At 42.0% G+C, this 19464-nt stretch overlaps 1 protein-coding gene across 8 annotated transcripts in view; it reads left to right on the top strand.

Annotated features, from left to right (window-relative positions):
• Nucleotides 1–19464, top strand: part of astn1 (astrotactin 1) — a 309454-nt gene that overhangs the window by 70765 nt on the left and 219225 nt on the right. For 4 of the 8 annotated variants that reach the window (XM_086094585.1, XM_086094576.1, XM_086094559.1 and 1 more), the window contains exons 3-5: nucleotides 14265–14521; nucleotides 14686–14828; nucleotides 17495–17641. In XM_086094585.1, coding sequence (XP_085950711.1) covers nucleotides 14265–14521; nucleotides 14686–14828; nucleotides 17495–17641 — 547 coding nt within the window. The remainder of the gene's footprint in view (nucleotides 1–14264; nucleotides 14522–14685; nucleotides 14829–17494; nucleotides 17642–19464) is intronic. The other 4 variants (XM_086094620.1, XM_086094568.1, XM_086094600.1 and 1 more) reach the window with 3 other exon arrangements.

Raw genomic sequence — 19464 nt, 5'->3', positions numbered from 1 at the left:
TATAGGTGAATTTCTAAAGATCTTCTATCTGTTGTTCCCCAAGTCAAATTGCTTCAGCCTGGCTTGTGTTGGCTCTCATGGTCTTCATCTTCTCCACGTTGATCTCCAAGCCAGTGTTACTACTGGCTGTGCTGTGGAGGCTTTCAGTCTTCTCTTGCATATGGTGGAGGGTTTGTGTCAGCAAGCTGATGTCACACAAAATCCAGGTCTTCAAGCTTCTGCATTATTGTCCATCACTGTCCGTAGCATCCAGTCGATCACGACAGGGAAGATCAGTGGTTAAAAGCAAGCCTCCCTGACGGACAACGGTCTTCACTGTGAAGTGTTCCGACACACTTGAGTTGTGGTTGACATGACATGCTGTCTCCATGTACAGGCACTGTATGATCTTCACCATCTAGTGTGAAATTTCATGGTGTATTAGTATTGTTAACTCTTTGACTGCCATAAACGTTATAAAACGTTTAGCATAAACCTAGGGAAGGGCGCCGAGGACGTTAAAAGACGTCCCCTATGTTTTTTTTGTTTTTTTTCAAAAACGGGTGCAGAAAAGCCTTGGGCAGCTGTGCTGAAAGTATCAGGCAGATCTGATTAGTCAAAGACTCGTTTTGGCCCCTAGAGGGCAGCGATGACTCTCTTTGCACAAGGTTGGATGGGCCGCCCACCGTGGGCGTCAGTAGAAGACGTGAGGCGGAGCTAGAGTGTTGAGGAGACATGGCTGAATAAGCCCACAATGGCTGCCCAAGCAACCGGTTGCAAGCAGCTCACGCTTGAGCATTTTTTTCAAAGACGGAAAGCATCAATCAATACTAAAAAGCGCATTGATGTCAACGATGATGATGACTCCGAGCTCTACGCCAAAGTTGGAAGCTTTGGCGTGACTGTTATGAACACGTAGTAAGCCTCACCGGCTAAGCGCGGCTAGCGCGGCTAGCGCTGCTAAGGCCGGAAAACGCGCACAATAGCCGGCCGGGTACTTCTACACAATCGGACATTCGATCGGGCGATGGAGAGTTGGCATCGACCAATGCAGATTGATGATGATGACGATGATGACTCCGAGCTCTACGCCAAAGTTGGAAGCTTTGGCGTGACTGTTATGAACACGTAGTAAGCCTCACCGGCTAAGCGCGGCTAGCGCTGCTAGCGCTGCTAAGGCCGGAAAACGCGCACAATAGCCGGCCGGTTACTTCTGCACAAGCGGACATTCGATCGGACGATGGAGAGTAGTCGAAAAGCATCGACCAATGCACATTGATGATGATGATGATGGTCACTCCCGAGGTTGACGCCGGAGTTGGAAGCTATACGCGGCCGTTATTCTCTCGTCATAAAGCCTCACCGGCTAGCGCTGCTAACGCCGGAAAATGCGGAGCTGCACAAGCGGACATTCGATCGGACAATGAAGAGTACCCCGAGTCCAATGCATATTCATCGGAGGAGCGGGTACAGTCTGATCACGGAGAAGACACTGTTTCTGGACTACGATACCACCATGAATGGAGTGGATAAAATGGATCAGAACATCTCCTACCACCCGGTATAGCAACTGAAGGACGCGAGGAAGCGAGACGTAACACCACCGTAACGTAACCGTAGCATGATCCTGATATTAGACTTGATGACACACTGCAGTATATACTTGCTATTCCCCGGAAAAAAACGGCCTGCAAGAAAGTGGCGCACGCGAAGAGGCAATCTGTTGTGCAAATGCTGTTGCGTCTCTTTGCACGCAGGAGAGTGTTACAAAAAGAAAAACTGTCGTTGAAACATCCACATATTTGTAAATAGCACCACAGTTGCACACATTTGTAAATAGTTTGCCAAATTGTTGTCAAATTGTTACACTGTTGAATGTAAATAAACGTATTTTGCTATCAAAAAACACTTTTTCATTCTTGGTGGTAGTGTTTTATAGAAGTAAAGCACTATTTAGGTGTTTGTGGCATCATTCATGGACAAAAAGAAGTGTCAAATTCACTAGAATGCATGAAATAATATCGTTTCACTAAAAGCTTGATTTCTCCATATTTTGGTCCAAAACAGGCGAAATTGGGTCAAACTAACCATTTTCTATTGTTGATTACTAAAGAACGGAATAAGGTAGAAACAAACTTTTTTTTGTGTTTCCATAGTCCAAACAGAACATTTTCTGTGGACCTTGAAAGATCAGTCAAAATGCTTAAATCGGCTGGCACTGGCGGCATCCCTTTTCTGAAAACGTCTGGCAGTCAAAGAGTTAATTGTATTTCTCTATCCAGTGAGTTGAATGCTTTCTTGAAGTATACAAAATTGATGTAATGTAGAGTGGTGACAGCTATTCAAAAGGCTGCTCAGTAATGATTCGGAGTGTGGCTATCTGGTCAACACATGATCTTCCTGTTCGAAGCCCTGTTTGTTCATCTCTCTGCTTTTTTGTACAGCTGAATGGAGCCTTTCTTGGATGATTCCTGTAAAGATCTTACTGGGTAGTGAAAGCAGTACACTAAGTACAGTCTGGAACTATTGAAGGTCACAAAAGTGTTCCATCTTGCACATGTACTGTTGTAAGGCAGAATGTCACACAATTAGTAATTGTGCTAATTGTGCTAATTTTTTTCTTCGATTTACAAATCCCATCAATTTTGTAAACCACTTGTCGTCACTATGGTGGACTGGTGAACTGGAGCATTACAAAGCGAGAACATGACCATGCTGACTTCTATTTGATATTTTCTTTCTAATTTACTGAATAATATTTACATCAAAATGATTTCCAGTCTACGTTCTTGGGACAGACTACGAAGAGGAGAGAGCCCTGGCACTTTGTTTGATGTGACACATTTAGCTTCACCTGGATTTTTTTTTTTTTATTATTGTAGAAAAAAAAACATTTGGAAAAGCCCACCATGTTTACAAGCCCATCAAGTGATTTGGACCAATGTAACATACTAAAAGCACCCTTATTTTGGTGACTGGCATTGCTAGTGTTCAGTCCATTATATATATAGGGGTCTGGAACATATGGGACCTCATAAGTGACCATGGTCTCTGTCATCCATTTACACTTTAAACCTTGTCAGTGAACACAGAAAATAACATGATATAGGTAACTCACATCCGCTATGTTAGGTTTTAAGCAGGCTGGTGTCCTACAAAGCAGGCAATAGATCAAACTTGCTCGGGAGATGAAAGGGTATGTGCTGGTTGGCTGCTTTCGTGTCCTTTTCTAAATATGAAAGGTTTCACATTGGCCACACTGACAGAGAGACTTCAGTTGAATGTAATTTGTAAAGTAGAAGCCACTGAAAGTAAGGCAACAAGAAACATGTGTCAGAGGAATGATACATTTCAGAAATTTCTATTTAAAAAATTATAATTATTGGCCTAATGTCGGGCCGAAACTCATAACTCAAAACCCGTAATTATTAATTAACTTGAAGCCCACTTCAAATCATGCTGGGTACTCCTTTCGGCTCATTGAAATAGTGACAGCTGTTTGAAACAAGCATAGCAGTTTGCGGCTCTAAATGTGCATTTTTAGCATCATTAAAACACAGCTTTGTAAGTTTTTCTGAAAATTGAACGGTGGAGAAAGCCCCCAAAAGTTTCGCTGGGATGCTTACGTTACCTACAAGTGGGGGGTACTCAAGTCGGGTCCGAGATCGGTTCTACTACTTACGTCGCAGCATGACAACAAGCTTCTGCTGGCTAATACTGCACATAAACACGTTGCGCTTTCACTCCTAAGTTAGTAACCACAGCCTTCGTGGCGGCGTATAAGAAGCACTTCTTCAGTTACAAGTATTGAAGTTCTCGCAAAGAGATTACGAGGCGTGATTAACGAGGAAAAGAAAAAACGTAGAAGCCTTGCTATGCTAACCATTTTGCTAACCGGCTAACGTTATCGGGAAACTGACATTAATTTAAGTGCATGGGTGATCGATTACACTTTTTACAAAGTTCTTGCTGGTACCGCGTTAAAGCAGAGCGTGTCAAACTTTTAATAGATAAACAGCTGGCCTTTTAATGAGTCCCTGGGGAGAAAAAGTAATGCTACATACTTAGCTAAACAGGAAGTGATTTGATTGTTACGGCGTCCCGCATATGTCAACCGGGAGAAGGAAGATTAAACAACAGGCTTGACAAGCGGATTAAAAAATGGATGGATAGGCTATACTAAAGTGAATCCCTTTCACTAAATATTTGTTTTCACACTCAAGTCCTGAGTTTTGATGTTGACTTGAAATCTGCACAATAAATATTTTCAAAACGACATTACAGTAGATCTCATCATTTTTTAAATTTTTAAACAATTTCTGTCCCCAAAATTTTTTGTATCCCTTATTTAGACTACATTTGTAAAAAAAAAAAATGTCAGTGGTTACTGTGCCTCTTTTGTGAATATTTGATAATTTTAAAGCCCTACTGGATGCATTTCTCTTTTGATACAGATCTTTAATGTCACTTCAAAAATAAAATAAGAAAATAGTCATAGTGTTGTATAATTTTTTTTAATAGAAAAACTGAAAATATATCGTCGTATATCGTTATTGTGAAGTAACATAGCCTATATTGTGATAGACGTTTTTTTTTTCATTTATTTTATTTTTTACAAATTGACCAATCTAAAGTGTTGAAAATGGCTTAGCCTCTTTGATGATGCACTGTTAATGGTTGAAACGACATGCCGTTTTTGGGGTCTCCTGAAAAGTGATGATTTTGAAGGTACAAAGTTTGGCCTGACGCCAGTGTATATGTTGTAAAGGAGACATTTAGTTGCTCACAGTTAAAAACAGTTCCCAGGTGTGATAAAAACACGTTTGTGACGTGCTTTTGTTGAAAATATCACTATTATCATGAATGCTAAACCATTGGCACCCCATCCCCATTTATAGTAGACAAAAGTATTATCAGAATCGATAAACTGTTAGCTCACGCTAAAAAAAATATCTATCTATACAAAAATCACAAAACAAACAAATCAACCCCAAAACAAACAAAACATACAGGCAAAAAAGTAATTCAGTATCTTACATACAGAATATGCAATTTACTAAATGAAGCAGAGTGTAGAGTAACATGAACATGGAAGTGTTGTAAATTCTAGCTGTGTCTTTCTGACATGTAATTACCAATATCATCCCATCACCCATTGGACACATTTTTTTCACAAGCTATAGTGTCCATCATAAGAATTTTCCAAGCATTTAGTGCTGGGCTATCAGGTGCCCTCCAGCATTTTAAAATTACCCGGGCACAAGTCATAAATCCAGTTTTCAATATTCTAAACACAGATCTACTGCGATGAGGTGCTATAGTTCTGTCTCCAAGGAGACACAGTCTTGGTGATCTAGGAGGAGTACAATTTCCCATACAGTTGATGGCACTATTCCACAAAGGACGGGTGTTAGAACATTCCCACAATTAATTTATGAGTGTACCTTTTGCATTCCCACATTTCCCAGAATAACCACATCTTAAACTCCTTGAAGGAGTAAAATAATATCTAATAATTATTTTATATTGAATAGATTTACTTCTAACATCCGTTATGCAATCCTCGGCTCCGGAGAGAATCCTCTCCCATGTCTTCACATCCAAAGTACAAGATAAGTCCTTCTCCTAAACCAGTTTAAGGTTACCACATACATTCATATTTTTCCAAGTGTACACCTTATACCATTTGTTTTCTCCCAATGTTTTGCAAGTTTAGACATTTGAAAAGAAATACTAAACTAATTTATGTTTGGTAACGATAATCGCCCTTTCCTCTGTGACAAGTACAATTAAGAGGTTTTCTCCCGTCCCACTGATAGTATTTTATAATTTCGTCATACCACAACAATAATTGTTTCGGAATGCGTCAGGGTATCATTCAAGTTATATAATTTATTTGTGGTGCCACAGACATATTTATTGTATTCACTTTTCCCATTTATCTAAATTTACCTTAATTTGAGAAGTCATATTCTTATTGGAATTCTTAAATTAAAGTAGTTGGCTGCAAAATAAAGTTTGCCAGATGAATAGATGCACGCCATGGCGCATGGTCAGGATTAGGGTGTTTAATACCACTTTTTTTCTGACCGATGCCGATACGGTACTCAACTCTTGAGTAGTCACCAATAATGATACCAAATACCGATACCACTAGTACATAAAATTCCCCACCCAAAATGACAGATGATTTTAAAGAAATACCTATATATCGCGATATAGTATTTTTCCTTAAAATTGCATGAAATTAATGGCAATTTTCTATTAATATACCGGTAATTTCTTATTTCTAGTTCCTGATGGTACCACCTCTGCCACAATTTGAGACAGGAAAAACCCTGCTTGATCACAGCTACCTTTTCAGAAATGGACAAATAAGTAAAGAATTATGTGGTTGTTCAATCTTCTACTCGCTGGGTTGCACTTCAGAGACATTTCCATACAAATATTAAAAAGTAAATTTTTCCATTATATGCCCCCTTTAACTAATTTGCTCCCAAAAACGTATAAATATGTTCCATTTTAAATATTACCATGCTCCTTTTTGCTAGAGCACACAGAAGGCTATGATGCAGCCTCTGAACTGAAGAGAATGTTTGAAGCAATGGTAGTGATTACAAACACGGCCAGCAGGTGGCAGCAGATAATAAGAGATCAACCAGGGCCACGTTGCAAAAAAAAAAACTCGTTCCCCCCCAGTTTTAAACATATTTGTGAATAATGAAAAAGAAACAGATACAAATATACTTTTTTCCTGATGAAAGAAGAGCCTCTAATCTTTCTTTTGGTAGGTGCCATGTTTTTATGGCCATATAACACAATATTCTGTGGGCCTTGCAAAATCTGTCAACATCCAGTAAAACAGACGGGAGCAAACGGGGTTGCTTCAGTGAAAATGGCTGGGAGTGAATGAGTTAAGTGTGATTCTTTTTTTAAATTTACTTTCACTAGTGTCCATGTTCCTATATCGCTGTGCCAATACTTTCTAGATATGCGGCTAGTCTCTCAACCAAGCGATTGTAATAAGAGTCATTAATTTCCCTTTGGTAATTGAATATCATGATGGTTTGATGCAAAACACCTATGTTATTATTTTCCTTGCAATCTACCACACATTTGTAATTGTTCTAAAGTACTGCATTTGTCGAAACATGATGAATTACTACTGCACATTCTATGATACAAAGTGCATTAGTCACACCTGAACAAGTACAAAAATGAGTTTTGCAGTTGTGAAACTTGTTGTCGAACTTTGGAAATGAAAGCAACGTGAAGCTAGTAACATTTGTGCAGTGTAAGGCTCCGAAGATGAAAATATATGCATGAACCAACCAAGTGTTTAGAATAAATTTTGGACGAGCATACATTGCAAAATGAAATAAAATTAAACGTGCTCTAAATGTATGGATAGGTTTGTAACTATTACATTACTGTAATATTTTATGGTCTTGTTTATGACATTGCAACTGCAACACTTTTCTTGGGGATAGATGTGACAAGAAAATGTCTTCACCTGTAATTCGTTAAACACAAATTAAAATAGGCCTACTTTACTTTTTAGCCTTTAAACACACACATACATTTGAATTTCTGTCATTAATCATGATTTATTTAATACATATACTCTTACAAGATCGCTGGGAAATGGGGCTGTGACTTTGACATTTGTTCAATGTCAAAATGAGCACTGGCTCGTGAAGTCTGTCGGTAATAAGAATCATTAGTCAAGTTCAAATTCATTTAATTGTACATGTTAAATTTTATACTTTGACAACCATGTGATTAAGCATTGAGTGTATGCAGGGATAGTGATAAAATATAGAATGCAGTCGATCTGCAGCTTCACAATGAAAAGAATATACTGTACAGAATATGTAAAATTAACCATTTGTTGTTGCTCTTTTTGCTATGGGATAGTCTCTGGAAGGAAGAACAATTTGAGCTAAGTGACAGATTGATAGTTCAGCTCTTGCCTGCTCTGTCAGACTGAGAAAGGCCATGTGTCCTCTTTTCAGGAGTGTTAGTCATAAGGAGCCCTGGTACCATTAAAACATCATCCTCATCCGTTAGTAAGTAGATTATGGGGTTGGAGCAATGGCATAGCTTGATGTGTGGTTGAGTTTTATTGGCTCTATTAGCGGATACAAACCACTTAGTCCTCACTTTGATTTCAAGTAATGTCAGACATTACAGTTTTTCCACATCACCTCTTTTAGGCCTCTCTATGCATGAGTGGTCATTTTGGCTGATGGGGCTGTCAATTTTGATTTATAATCATTTAAAATGTATGACATCTGGCTGTAATTACATTTTTGTCGTGGATGACTGGAACATTGACTTCAGTCATGTCGGTCTACTATTTTGAAATGTATGAACTAACAGATAAAATCTTAAAATTCTATTTAGAATTGTTAGTTGCACACATAACCTCCCTGAGTCTTATCATGGTGTACGGCTTTGTATGTCCCAATGTTGCTGGGGACTTTATGACCCTGGTTGGGTTATCAAGGGCAAAAGGGTCCCATGGGATTGACCAGACCAAAGCACAGCTCAGAAACCCTCCCATGAAGAAGAACGCAAATTAAAAATGATCATTGGGGCACCCCACTGGAGTCAGATTTGGAGGTGGGGCCCGATGGCGAGTGCCTGGTGGACGGGCCCACATCCATTTGCTGGCACTGTCTGAAGAGGCAATTCAGGTCCCCCTTCTCATGGACTCACCAACTGCGGGAAGTGCCAAATCGGATTGGGTCTAATTGTGGGTTGGGCGGTGGCTGAAGGCAAGGAAGGACCGTGGCTCTAGGGATGTAGATCATCACGTCCGGCAGGGAAGAAGCCAGGCTCCCCTCTACAACAAATAAAATAAAAATCAAGCAGTTCACCTGTTAGTGTAGCTTAAGAAAATTTAACGCAACTCACATTGTCAGAAACAAATATAAAATCCAAAACACAACTAGAATTGCCTTAATATAACATTTCATCAGTTTATTGTATCAGTTTAACATGCATTAAAGGCTATGGGCATTAAAAGACAGCTTAAGGCCAAATGTTCGTAAATGTTTCATCCTCACAAATGTTTCACCCTCAGAGTTAATTATTTTAATGGGTGTTTGTTTATCAACAGATTGATGCACCATGCAACCAACAAATGAAATGTTTTTTTTTTTCTTTCTTTTTTTTTTTTTTTTTTTCTTTTTTAAGAGCTCAGTATTGTTCATTCGGAAATGTCATCATCATTGCTCTTTTTTTTTTTTTTTTTTTTTTTTTTTTAAATATATATATATATATATATATATATACACATATATACATACATATATACATACATACATACATAATTTTTTTTTTTTTGTGTGTGTGTGGGTGAGTATGTGTGTGTGCGTGCGCGCGTGCGTGCGTGCGTGTGTTTGTTAGCTCACCAGAAAACCTATTAGAAAAAAAATCTTATACCGTTCACCTAAATCGAACACCAGGAGACCCGAGGGGACCGAAGAAAACCAAGGAAGGTGAAATCCAGCACCGACCAGACACCCCCCACCAGAACTCCTCCCCAGCCCAAGAAACATCCAGACCCCAACAAATCCAAAAAACATAAAATCAGGGAGGCCTCAAGAGACCAACGGAGAGACCGAGAAAAGGAAGGAAGGACAGACGAAGCCGCGTGAGATCCGAGACACCAGCCTCCACCGATTCAATAACCTGAGGAGGAAACAGATTGTGTCTGAGTTTCGGTAGATGCTGGTGTGGTGGATCTGGCATGCATGAAAATCTCCACCAAAGAGGGGAGCCGTCGACCCCCGCCGGAACAGAGCAAGCGCAACACCTCAGGGCCCCCCAGGCCGCGGCAGCGCCAAAGGACGACCCCCGGGCCCCACCAGGGCCACCGGCCGGAGAGCAAACCCAGGAGCAGGAGCGCCCCCCGCCCCAACACGGCCCGTGCCCCCGGCCCAACGCAGCAGGACGGGGCACTGCAGGCCCACCAGGCACCCCACCGGCCCCCAACCCCCGCCCCCCCACAACCCCCCGCCCCCCATCCACCCCCGCCACCCACCCCAACCCAGCCCCAGCCGCCCCCATGCCCCCAATCCCCCAGACACCCCCCACCCCCAGCACCCACCACCGCCCCCCCCCAACAAAGCCGCCCCCCCCCGACCCCACCCCGACCAACCGCCAGCCCCCCAACCCCCGACCCCCAGCCCCCGGGGACCACCCGCACCCAGGCACCGGCGCCGAAGAGGGGCCGGACAGCGGAGCGGAGAGGGCAGCCGCGCCCACCCCACCCCCCGCCGTGTGGAAGGACGGAACACCGGGGGCAGAAGGGGGAGATGGGGGCACCGGAGGGCGGCCGACACCCCCGAACCCCAGGCCCAGCGGGGGAAGGCCCCGGTCGTCACCCCAGCGTTCTTTGTGAAAATTAACCCCTGTTACTGAGTCCGCCAGCTCGTGGACTGGCGAACTCTACCCCTAAACCGTGAATGTGACCCCACCCAGTGTATATACAAGTGTGTGTGTGTGGTGCATTAAAATTAGGAGCAGGTGAACCGGAGCCGATGGAAATGATATTCCCACGCTCCGATCCACCCGCCACCCAAGCATGTTGCTGAGTGTATGTGGTGCATTAAAAAAAATAGATAGGGGGGGGGGGGGTGGCGACACGGACAGGGGACCGCAGCACTGCTCTATACTGCGGCCCCCAACCGATGGCACCCCCACAAGCCCCCTCCCCCACCCACAAGTTGTGTGGTGTATTAAAATTGGAGGGGAGTTGTAGGGTGAAGACGGTGTTTCCACCCTACCCCACCCCCCAAAGTGTGTTATGTGCCCTATATGTCTATAAAAGTGTATTGTGCAAACCTAGTGTAGTGAGTTAAGAGGTGTGACCAGCGGGGCCCCCCCCAACCGGGCGGGGGCAGGAGGCGCACCGGCCCACCAAGCCCCCACCCACCAAGCCCCCACCCACCCCACCAGGACCCCGGCGGGCATATGGGACCCGTCCGGCGGGGCGATAGGGCTCGCCCCCCGGATACTGGGTCCCGCCCGAGGTGTCAGGACGCCCACCGGAGCGGGGCGGGCACGACACCAAACCCCAGCCACCCCCACCGGCCCCCATAGCACCGAGACCCGGGCCATGGATGGAGCCCCCGGCCCAGGGGAGGGGAAGGAAGGCGTACCGGGGAAGGGGAAGGGAGGAGGGAAGGGGAAGGGAGGAGGGAAGGGGACGACAAGAAGGGCAGGGGGCAGCGGCAGGGACGCAAGGAGAGGGGGAGAGGAGGAGGAAGGGCGACGAGGGAGAGGGGACAGGGAGGCGGAGGACGGGCGGGGAGAGGCGAGGAGGGAGAGGCAGCAAGGGGGAGGAAGGGGGAGGGGAGAGGGAACCACCGGGCACCCCGGCGGCCCACAGGCCCCGAACCGCGTCGCCGGGCCCAGAGCGACGGACCGCGCCGGAACGGCGCCGCCCCCGACACCAGGGAAAGCCCCGCAACGCAGCACCCCCCAAGAGACCCAGGGAACGGCCAAGACGCAGCCGCCACCCAGCAGCCAACAGAGGGGCAGACCCGCCCACTCCCCGCCAGGGGGGACAGCACCCACAGAATTAACCCACTGGCATGCCGTGAATCCGAATATCAACCCCTGGTGCCCATCGGAGGTGAATCCGCTCGATCCCGCTGGCAGCAGCCGGGTTCCTGACTATGGAAACACAACCATTAGTTACAAATTGCCTAATACAGAAACATCAATGCCAGTTATAACGCTGCTGTGGCTCTCGCTAACAGGCAGAATTAAAATCCAAGTTTAGGTTAAAAAATTCTATATACGTAGACCATGTTTCTTTAAATTGTTTAATTTCGGCGAGGCACCCCTCCAGATTACTGCAGTTGTGCGGATTTGTTATTTGTAGAGGCAAATATAATTACAGTCAGCATAACATTGAAAGTTTATGTTATATTTACATATAATATCACCAACGGAAGCATCTAAATGTTAAACAAGAGAGGGTTAAGTACCGACCCTTGTGGGACTTCACACGTAACGTTACATAACTCAGAGGTCACATTGCAATGGATTACATGGTGCGTTCTCTCTGAGAGGTAAGAACAAAACCACGAGGTTGCTCAGCCTGAAATACCAAAACATGTTTGGAGACGTTCTAATACTGTAGTATGTTATAATCGACGGTATCAAAGGCGGCGCTTAGATCGAGTAATATTAATATTGACGAGGTATTGGAGTCCATTGCTAGGAAAATATCATTTGTCACTTTAGCAAGAGCTGTAGAGTGAATAGCCCTGAATGCTGACTGAAAAGGTTCATATTGATTGTTAGCTGCCATGTAATCATTTAGCTGTTGCGCAACAACTTTTTCAAGTATTTTTGGTAAACGGTTAATTTGTCACTGGCCTATAATTACAGAGACTTTCTGAGTCGAGGTTAGGTCGTTTAAGTAGAGCTTGAATAACAGCAGTTGTAAATGCTACTGGAACAGTGCCAGTAGAAAGTGATACATTTATAATATTTAAAATAGAAGGTCCTATTTATTTCCCCCAATTCTTTAACCAGTTTGCCAGGGAGCGGGTCAAGCAAGCAAGTTGTTTCGTCGCCCTAACCAAGCGTTTTCAAGCAAAATTTTATTGAAATGAGAGCGTCGTTGTCGTCTTGATTTCACAAAAACCTGGCATTTGACAAGGGTCGTTGGAATGCCCCTAAGTGGCCCAACCAGAGGACAAACTTCAATCTGATTGACCATTTTCAAAGAAATGGAAAAATGGCTGTATATCAATGGTCCAAACTTTCAATCTTTCGACTTTAAACCCTATAAAACATGGATTTTTACCTACTAAAAGGGAAACTTCAACGAGTACCCCCCCCTCCCTTCCCCCAAAGAAACAACTGAAAAAGGCTGTGGTGCAAGCCAGGAAAATGGTTTGTTGTTGTTAAACCAAATGTTTTCAGTTTACCACACTTCTTTGATTCAATACTTTACAAGGTTAGTGTATGTCTATATCCTATCCATCAAATTGCCTTTAGCATTGACTACACACCCTTAATCTTCTCATCAATTGCCCATTGCCAAATTTCTCCATTTGTATGAAGCAGGAGAGGATCTCTCAGTTCTAAGAATGACCTTATGTCACTAAAATCAGAGAGCAAATGAGATAAAATGAATCTGATGGTGTGACCTAACCCTATCATTCGGTATGAGCGCTTGCTGGAATACACGTATGAGCAAATCATCATCACACGTTGACTTCTGTCTCTATTTTTTGCTTGTTGTAAGTTGAGCAGTATTACATGTGACTTTTCCCTCCCCAGATTTTTTGTGGTCTTGACATGTGCTGTTCATCATGTTGCAATATTGTGCCACTTGTTTTTGATTTCACAGCCATTTGACAATATAGTAGAATATCCCAAAATGTATTATTTTAGAAACAATTTATCGCTTGCAAAATTGGCAAAATTAATATTTATCAAAACTCTATACTTTTTGTCAGCCCACGTGTGGTTGTCAATTGTTGCCCAATCTAAAGTGTTGAAACTGGCTTTCTCTCTTTGATGATGCAATGTTAATGGTTGAATAAACATGCCATTTTTGGGGTATCCTGAAAAGTGAATATTTTGGTGGAATGACAGTTCTAAGTGAAGTAAGTTATAATAGCAAAGAAGCAGCCATTCTTGTGCATTAGCCTATCATATGGGTAATATCCGAAAATGTCTGTTAGAGCAAGACATGTGAAGAGCCAACACATAACTCAAAGAATAAAAATGAAATCTTGGCTGACAAAGAGAAAAAGGTTTTCTCAGTGCGGCTTAAGGGTTTCATGGTTTTGGGTGATCTGTCACTGTTTAATTCAGTTCCTCCCAAGATATCCTGATGTAAAAGAGATAACAAAAATTCTCTGTGAAGGAATCACAGCTTTAACAATGGCCATGGTTGACCTCGGAACTTTGAGTCAAGGTACAGCATGGATGAAGTGAACAAATCATGGGCGATAAGTAGTTTAATATATCCTCTTGACACCTGGCTGACATTGTCTCATAAATTAGCGGATTTCATCTTCTTAGCATTAATAATTCCTGTCAAGGTGAAATGGCCAAATTCTGTCTATAGAGTAGAATGGGTACAAATGTCAAAAGGCAGTAGCCACTTACATTCACAATTGCATTTCAAATTGTGCTTCTGGTGTTAGTGTCAACATTCTCTGACTTTTCCTGTCTTGTCTTGACTTGGTCCTATGTCTTGTGTCTCTTCTTATGTCTCCACTGTCATTTTTCTCAAAATCCCTCAGGGTGGGATGATTGCCCTTCTGCTGTCCATCCTATGTCTGGTTCTCATCCTCTACACCCGCCGTCGCTGGTGTAAACGCCGCCGGATCCCTCAGCCTCAGAAGAGTGCCAGCGCTGAGGCAGCTAATGAGATCCATTATATCCCCTCAGTGCTGATGGGAGGCCAGGCCCGAGAGAGCTTGAGGAACTCCCGGGGTCAGGGGCCAAACTCCAGCGGTACCCTCAGTATCCGAGAGACTCCAATTCTGGATGGGTACAAGTAGGGTTTGGACGCATGATGGGAGATTGAACATTGTGTTATAGTAATGAGCATACATGACAGAAAAAGAGAAAATAATCACTTAAATGCCCCATTGAAGACTTTTTTGTGATTTATGTAATACTAAATGACAAAACACTAATTGAATGCTATGATATCGCTAGGTACGAGTATGACATCACAGACCTGCGTCACCATTTGCAGCGAGAGTGCATGAATGGAGGCGAGGAATTTGCAAGTCAAGTCAGCCGTACCTTAGACTCCCTGCAGGGATGCAATGACAAGAATAGTATGGATCTGACTCCTGGTAAGTTCATTAAAAATGTTGAAACAATATATATGTGTGTGTGTGTGTAGTGTAGTGTAGTCGCAACGCAGCAGACACGTCCATGTCAAAATTGAGCAGTTATACATTTAATGATAATGCCTATATTTGAGGAGACTGGGGTCAAGTTGTATTTTACAATTTTAAAAATGTGCAGAATTTCACAAGTTATTTTATGTTAAAGATAGATAGCTCTTAATATGAAAAGAAAAATACAGAGTTGTCACCAATGTCTTACAATTGTGCCATCTAGTGGCAAAAAAATGACTTAAACACAAATCAATAGCACACTCGTTTTTCACATTACAGTACATATTTGTAATTTTAACTTAATTTTATTTTTTATTTTTGAAATGTTATTGAATTATTGTATCAACGACTAAAAGATGCAGCCATAGTTTAACATTTTTTCCACTTTTATGTTAGCAAGAGTATGAAAACTCTTTTTTTGTACATTTAGAACAGATATAAAATGTGATTAATGGTGAATTAACTAATAAAGTCATGCGATTAATTACGATTTTGATCGCCTGACACCCCTAATTCAAATACATTTACATTAGAATACACATATTGTAAATTTAAGTCATTGGATGAGCCAGGCAGTCGGACCATTCTACATGTATCTGACATCTATCCAAGCAGCTATCCATTTTTACCCACTTTCTATTAAAAAAAAATAATAATCCAATTCTGAAAGGCAGATAACCCCTTGGACTGGCCACCAATTTATCACAGGACACACATAGACAACCATTCATAATCACATCAGGAATGTGCAGAGGAGAGCCAGGTGCTCATACTCAGAAGCAGTGCAGATGGAACAAGAAATTGAAATGCCTTACACAAACATACTTTCTACATAACTTGCATTTGCACGGTGTACTTTGTATATAGCTGAAAAGACGTGTATGATCAGAGGTGGGAACTTCCGTCGCTCCATCAGCCTCGTTGCTGACAGATGCCCACATTTTTGAGGAGTGGTCACGTTTTCGACAAGTGCTTTTTGACACGTAACCGTAAAAAAATACATGGACTGAGAACCGACTGAAGCAGGTTTTCAGACTGTCTGTCGATCCGTGTCAGTACAGATGGTCCTTCTCAGTCCGTGTATTGCTTTTTTGTTTTTAAACTTCACATCGACGGCTGGGACGGAAGTGCCTACCTCTGTGCATGATGAGTGTATTATATCTCTAAATAAAAAAAACGAGCATCACACACTCACTTAGCAGATGTCAAAAATACATTTAATGTGACGTTTCGGCACATTTGCATGCTGTGGCTCAACAAATGATGACATGATGAAGGCTATGCTGAAACATCACATCAAAAGGTATTTTTGACATCTGCTAAGTGAGTGTGCGATGCTCTTTTTGGATTTTTGACTTTTTTCCTCAACATCGGCACCTCCTACTACTTGGTGTGTGTTTGCTTTCCTTTTTTTCAATGTATTCTATCTCTGACTGCTGCTGGCTTCTTACCAATATTGGGGAGTAACAGAATACATCTGCCGTAATTTGATTGAAAAAGGCATGTACTGTAATCAAATTACAGTTACACTTATTAAAAAATATATTTTTTGCAAGCTTGTAATCGTGCATTTTTAATGTGGCGAGTGAGACAGAGCACTCGATTCCTTGCCTGCTCTCAAACTAGTTAGTTAGTTAGCTTTAAATAGAATAAAAGGAATGATGAGGACTTAAGGCCTAGATACACCAATCTGACGTCGGCCAAATGTGACGACGCCTACCCCTGTGGTGTTGGCCCAGACGTCGACATGTTGCGTAGAAAAATGACGTAAATACACACTGCACCGACCCAGACTATTACGTACCTTCAACGCATGCGCAAGAAGTCTAGGCTTCCCATCAGTACTGTTTATCCGTGTTTGTCACTTCCTCTTCTTGCCCCGTGCACTGATTCGCTAGCTAACAGCCAATCTCATTTGCCCCCCCCTTGATGTACTCCAACTCGATCCGACTTTGCAACAGTAATTTGTACACTGATCAAACGGCTGTCCGACTCCCGACGTCAAATTGGTGTATCTAGGCCTTAATACCAACCACCTAAGCAATTTTGCTTGCATTACTAGTCTCTATCGGTAAGGATCTGATTGTCTTAGTTGTGATTTATTTTATTTTTTTCCAATTTGTTTTGGCTGTATCTATCTACAACATGGGCAGATTCAAATCTTGCCAGCATGTTTGTTTGTTTATTTATTTATTTTATCTGCTTAAATTCCACCTCCAGACCAAAGAACATGTATACTAGGTGAGAGTGGATGTCAGTTAAAGCGAGTGTATTTAGTTTTTCCTGTGTCCGCCCTGTGACTGACAGATGATCTACAGTATCCAGGGCCAGCCTGTCCTCTCACTCTCATTCAGTTGGGATAGTCTCCACCTTCCCATTGACCCTGGGCAGGATAAACAGTCTAGAAAATGGATGATACCTACATCCATGTCAGTGTTTGACCTCTGCATTTAACCCACACAGCAAGTGCACACCATCTGTGAACATTTGAGGGAGTCTATATTTTGCTGTTACAGTCTGGCTAATCAAACTGAAAGCCCCATATTAATGTTACATTTAATTTATGTGATGATGTGTACATTTATTTAATTTCACTTTTTACATTTTGTCTTCCACAGTGAGTGATAACAAGCTTGCCCTGATGAACAAATATAAAGACAATATCATAACCACCAGTCCAATCGACAGTAACCACCAGCAGAACACCTTGCTTCCACACAACACCTCCACCAGCCAGCGAAAACGTCTCTCCAGCAACAATCGCAGTGAGTCACTCGCTCCCACTGATTTACCCTTTTGACAGAGAGAAGAAAATACATTTATTTTAACACCACCAATTCATTTCCCCACAAAGTATATGCTTTCACTGCTACATTGTTATAATCATACAACTGAGGGCACTGTGGAATTTTAAAAGGAACCCCGACTGTAATGACAAGTTTGCTCTATATTATTTATTTGGTTGTTACTAACAAAACTATGAGATTTATTTTTCAAAAATCATTTCCAGTTTAATAGATTTTGTTGAAACTTTATTTGGAGGTACGCTGCCATTGTTATTTACGTCGCAACACATTCAGTGCGTAGTGAAATAGAATGGCAGCTGGCTCTCTGCCGAGCAATGTGAAATGTCTATAAAGAAAGCAAGGTAAGTCGCTATAGCGTTGCTAAAGAAACAACATGCGATCGGGAGAGTCACCCTCCCCCACGCCGTGCTTTCGTCATTCACCAGACGCATTCAGGAGTTTTGATCGTCCCTTTAGGAAGACTACGAGGCTTACCTTACTTTCTTTATAGACGCTTCTCATTGCTCGGCAGAGAGCCAGCTGCCATTCTACGTCTCTACGCACTGAATGCGTTGCGACGTAAATAACAAAGTCGGCGTACGTCCATATAAAGTTTCTACAAAATGTATTGAACTGAAAATGATTTTTGAAAAAGGAATCTCATAGTTATGTTAGTTACAACCAAATAAATACAATATAGCAAACTTGTCATTACAGTTGGGGTTCCTTTTAAATGTTTTTTCTAAAAATAATATGATGGCTTTAAAAAAATTTTTAAAGCAGTGGTGTCCACACTCAGTCCTTCTTTAGGTTTTGGATGTTTCCCTGCTCTAACGCACCTGTTTCCAATGAATAGTATCATTATCAGGCTTATGCAGAGCTTGCCGATGAGCTTCAGATGTGTTGGAGAAGGGAAACATTCAAAACCTACGGGACTCCGGCCTTCGAGGACTGAGTTACAGCTCATCATGAATTACAGCTGGAAAATAAATGAACTTTAGAAAGAAAACAACATATGCAACATAGTGCAACATATTGCTTTTGTTTGTCTGTATGCTGGTTAGTTGGATTATAACAAAAAAATACACCATGGATTTCCATAAAATATTGTGTTGGTGCGACCGACACTGAGCAAGAACCACATTTTTTTAAAGTTATAAATGTGGAAAGCCTATTATTATTATTATTATTAATTAATTAATTAATTATTATTATTTTATTTTTTTTTTGATGAAGTTGTCAGTTGAAATAAATTCAATCTGGATATTGGATACTGAATACCTAACCAACGCTATAATGAACCCAAACAAAGAATACAATCTAAAAAGAAAACCAAAACATAATAATGAGATGAAGTTATTAATTTTCACACAATAATTCCTGTACAGGAAAGGAGCTTCTTCATCTTGAGCCTTCAACAGTGTGTCCCACTCATCTTTAAGCCTCTGTATCCAGTTGCCTATGGAAGATTTATTTGCTTTGCTTAGGTGTGCTCAGTTTCAAACCTCATGGTGTGAAACTGTTTCAAGCTCACTTATTTATTTTTGTTCACAAGATAATAGCTCTCCCAGGCTCTTGTAATGAACCAACTCCTCTCGGCTCCCCACAGTTCTTTCGCAAACCTTGTCTCACTAAAACTGTAAGACAGATGGAGTATTTCTGGAAAGAACTATCTGCCTCAGTGACCATTAAAAGTGCTGTACTGTGTGCTAATAGTTCTACTGCTTTCCCAGTGGTTGGAAATAGGAATATACTTTGACCTAGTTTGAAGCATTTGAAATCTTTCTTCAAGGGGCCCTTCA

This window comes from Leptonotus elevatus, chromosome 1, assembly GCF_054856555.1.
Source record: "Leptonotus elevatus isolate MCC_2025b chromosome 1, RoL_Lele_1.0, whole genome shotgun sequence".
NCBI lineage: Eukaryota > Metazoa > Chordata > Actinopteri > Syngnathiformes > Syngnathidae > Leptonotus > Leptonotus elevatus.
The sequence above is the reverse complement of the archived record's forward strand: the minus strand, read 5'-3'. Positions and strand labels throughout refer to the sequence as shown.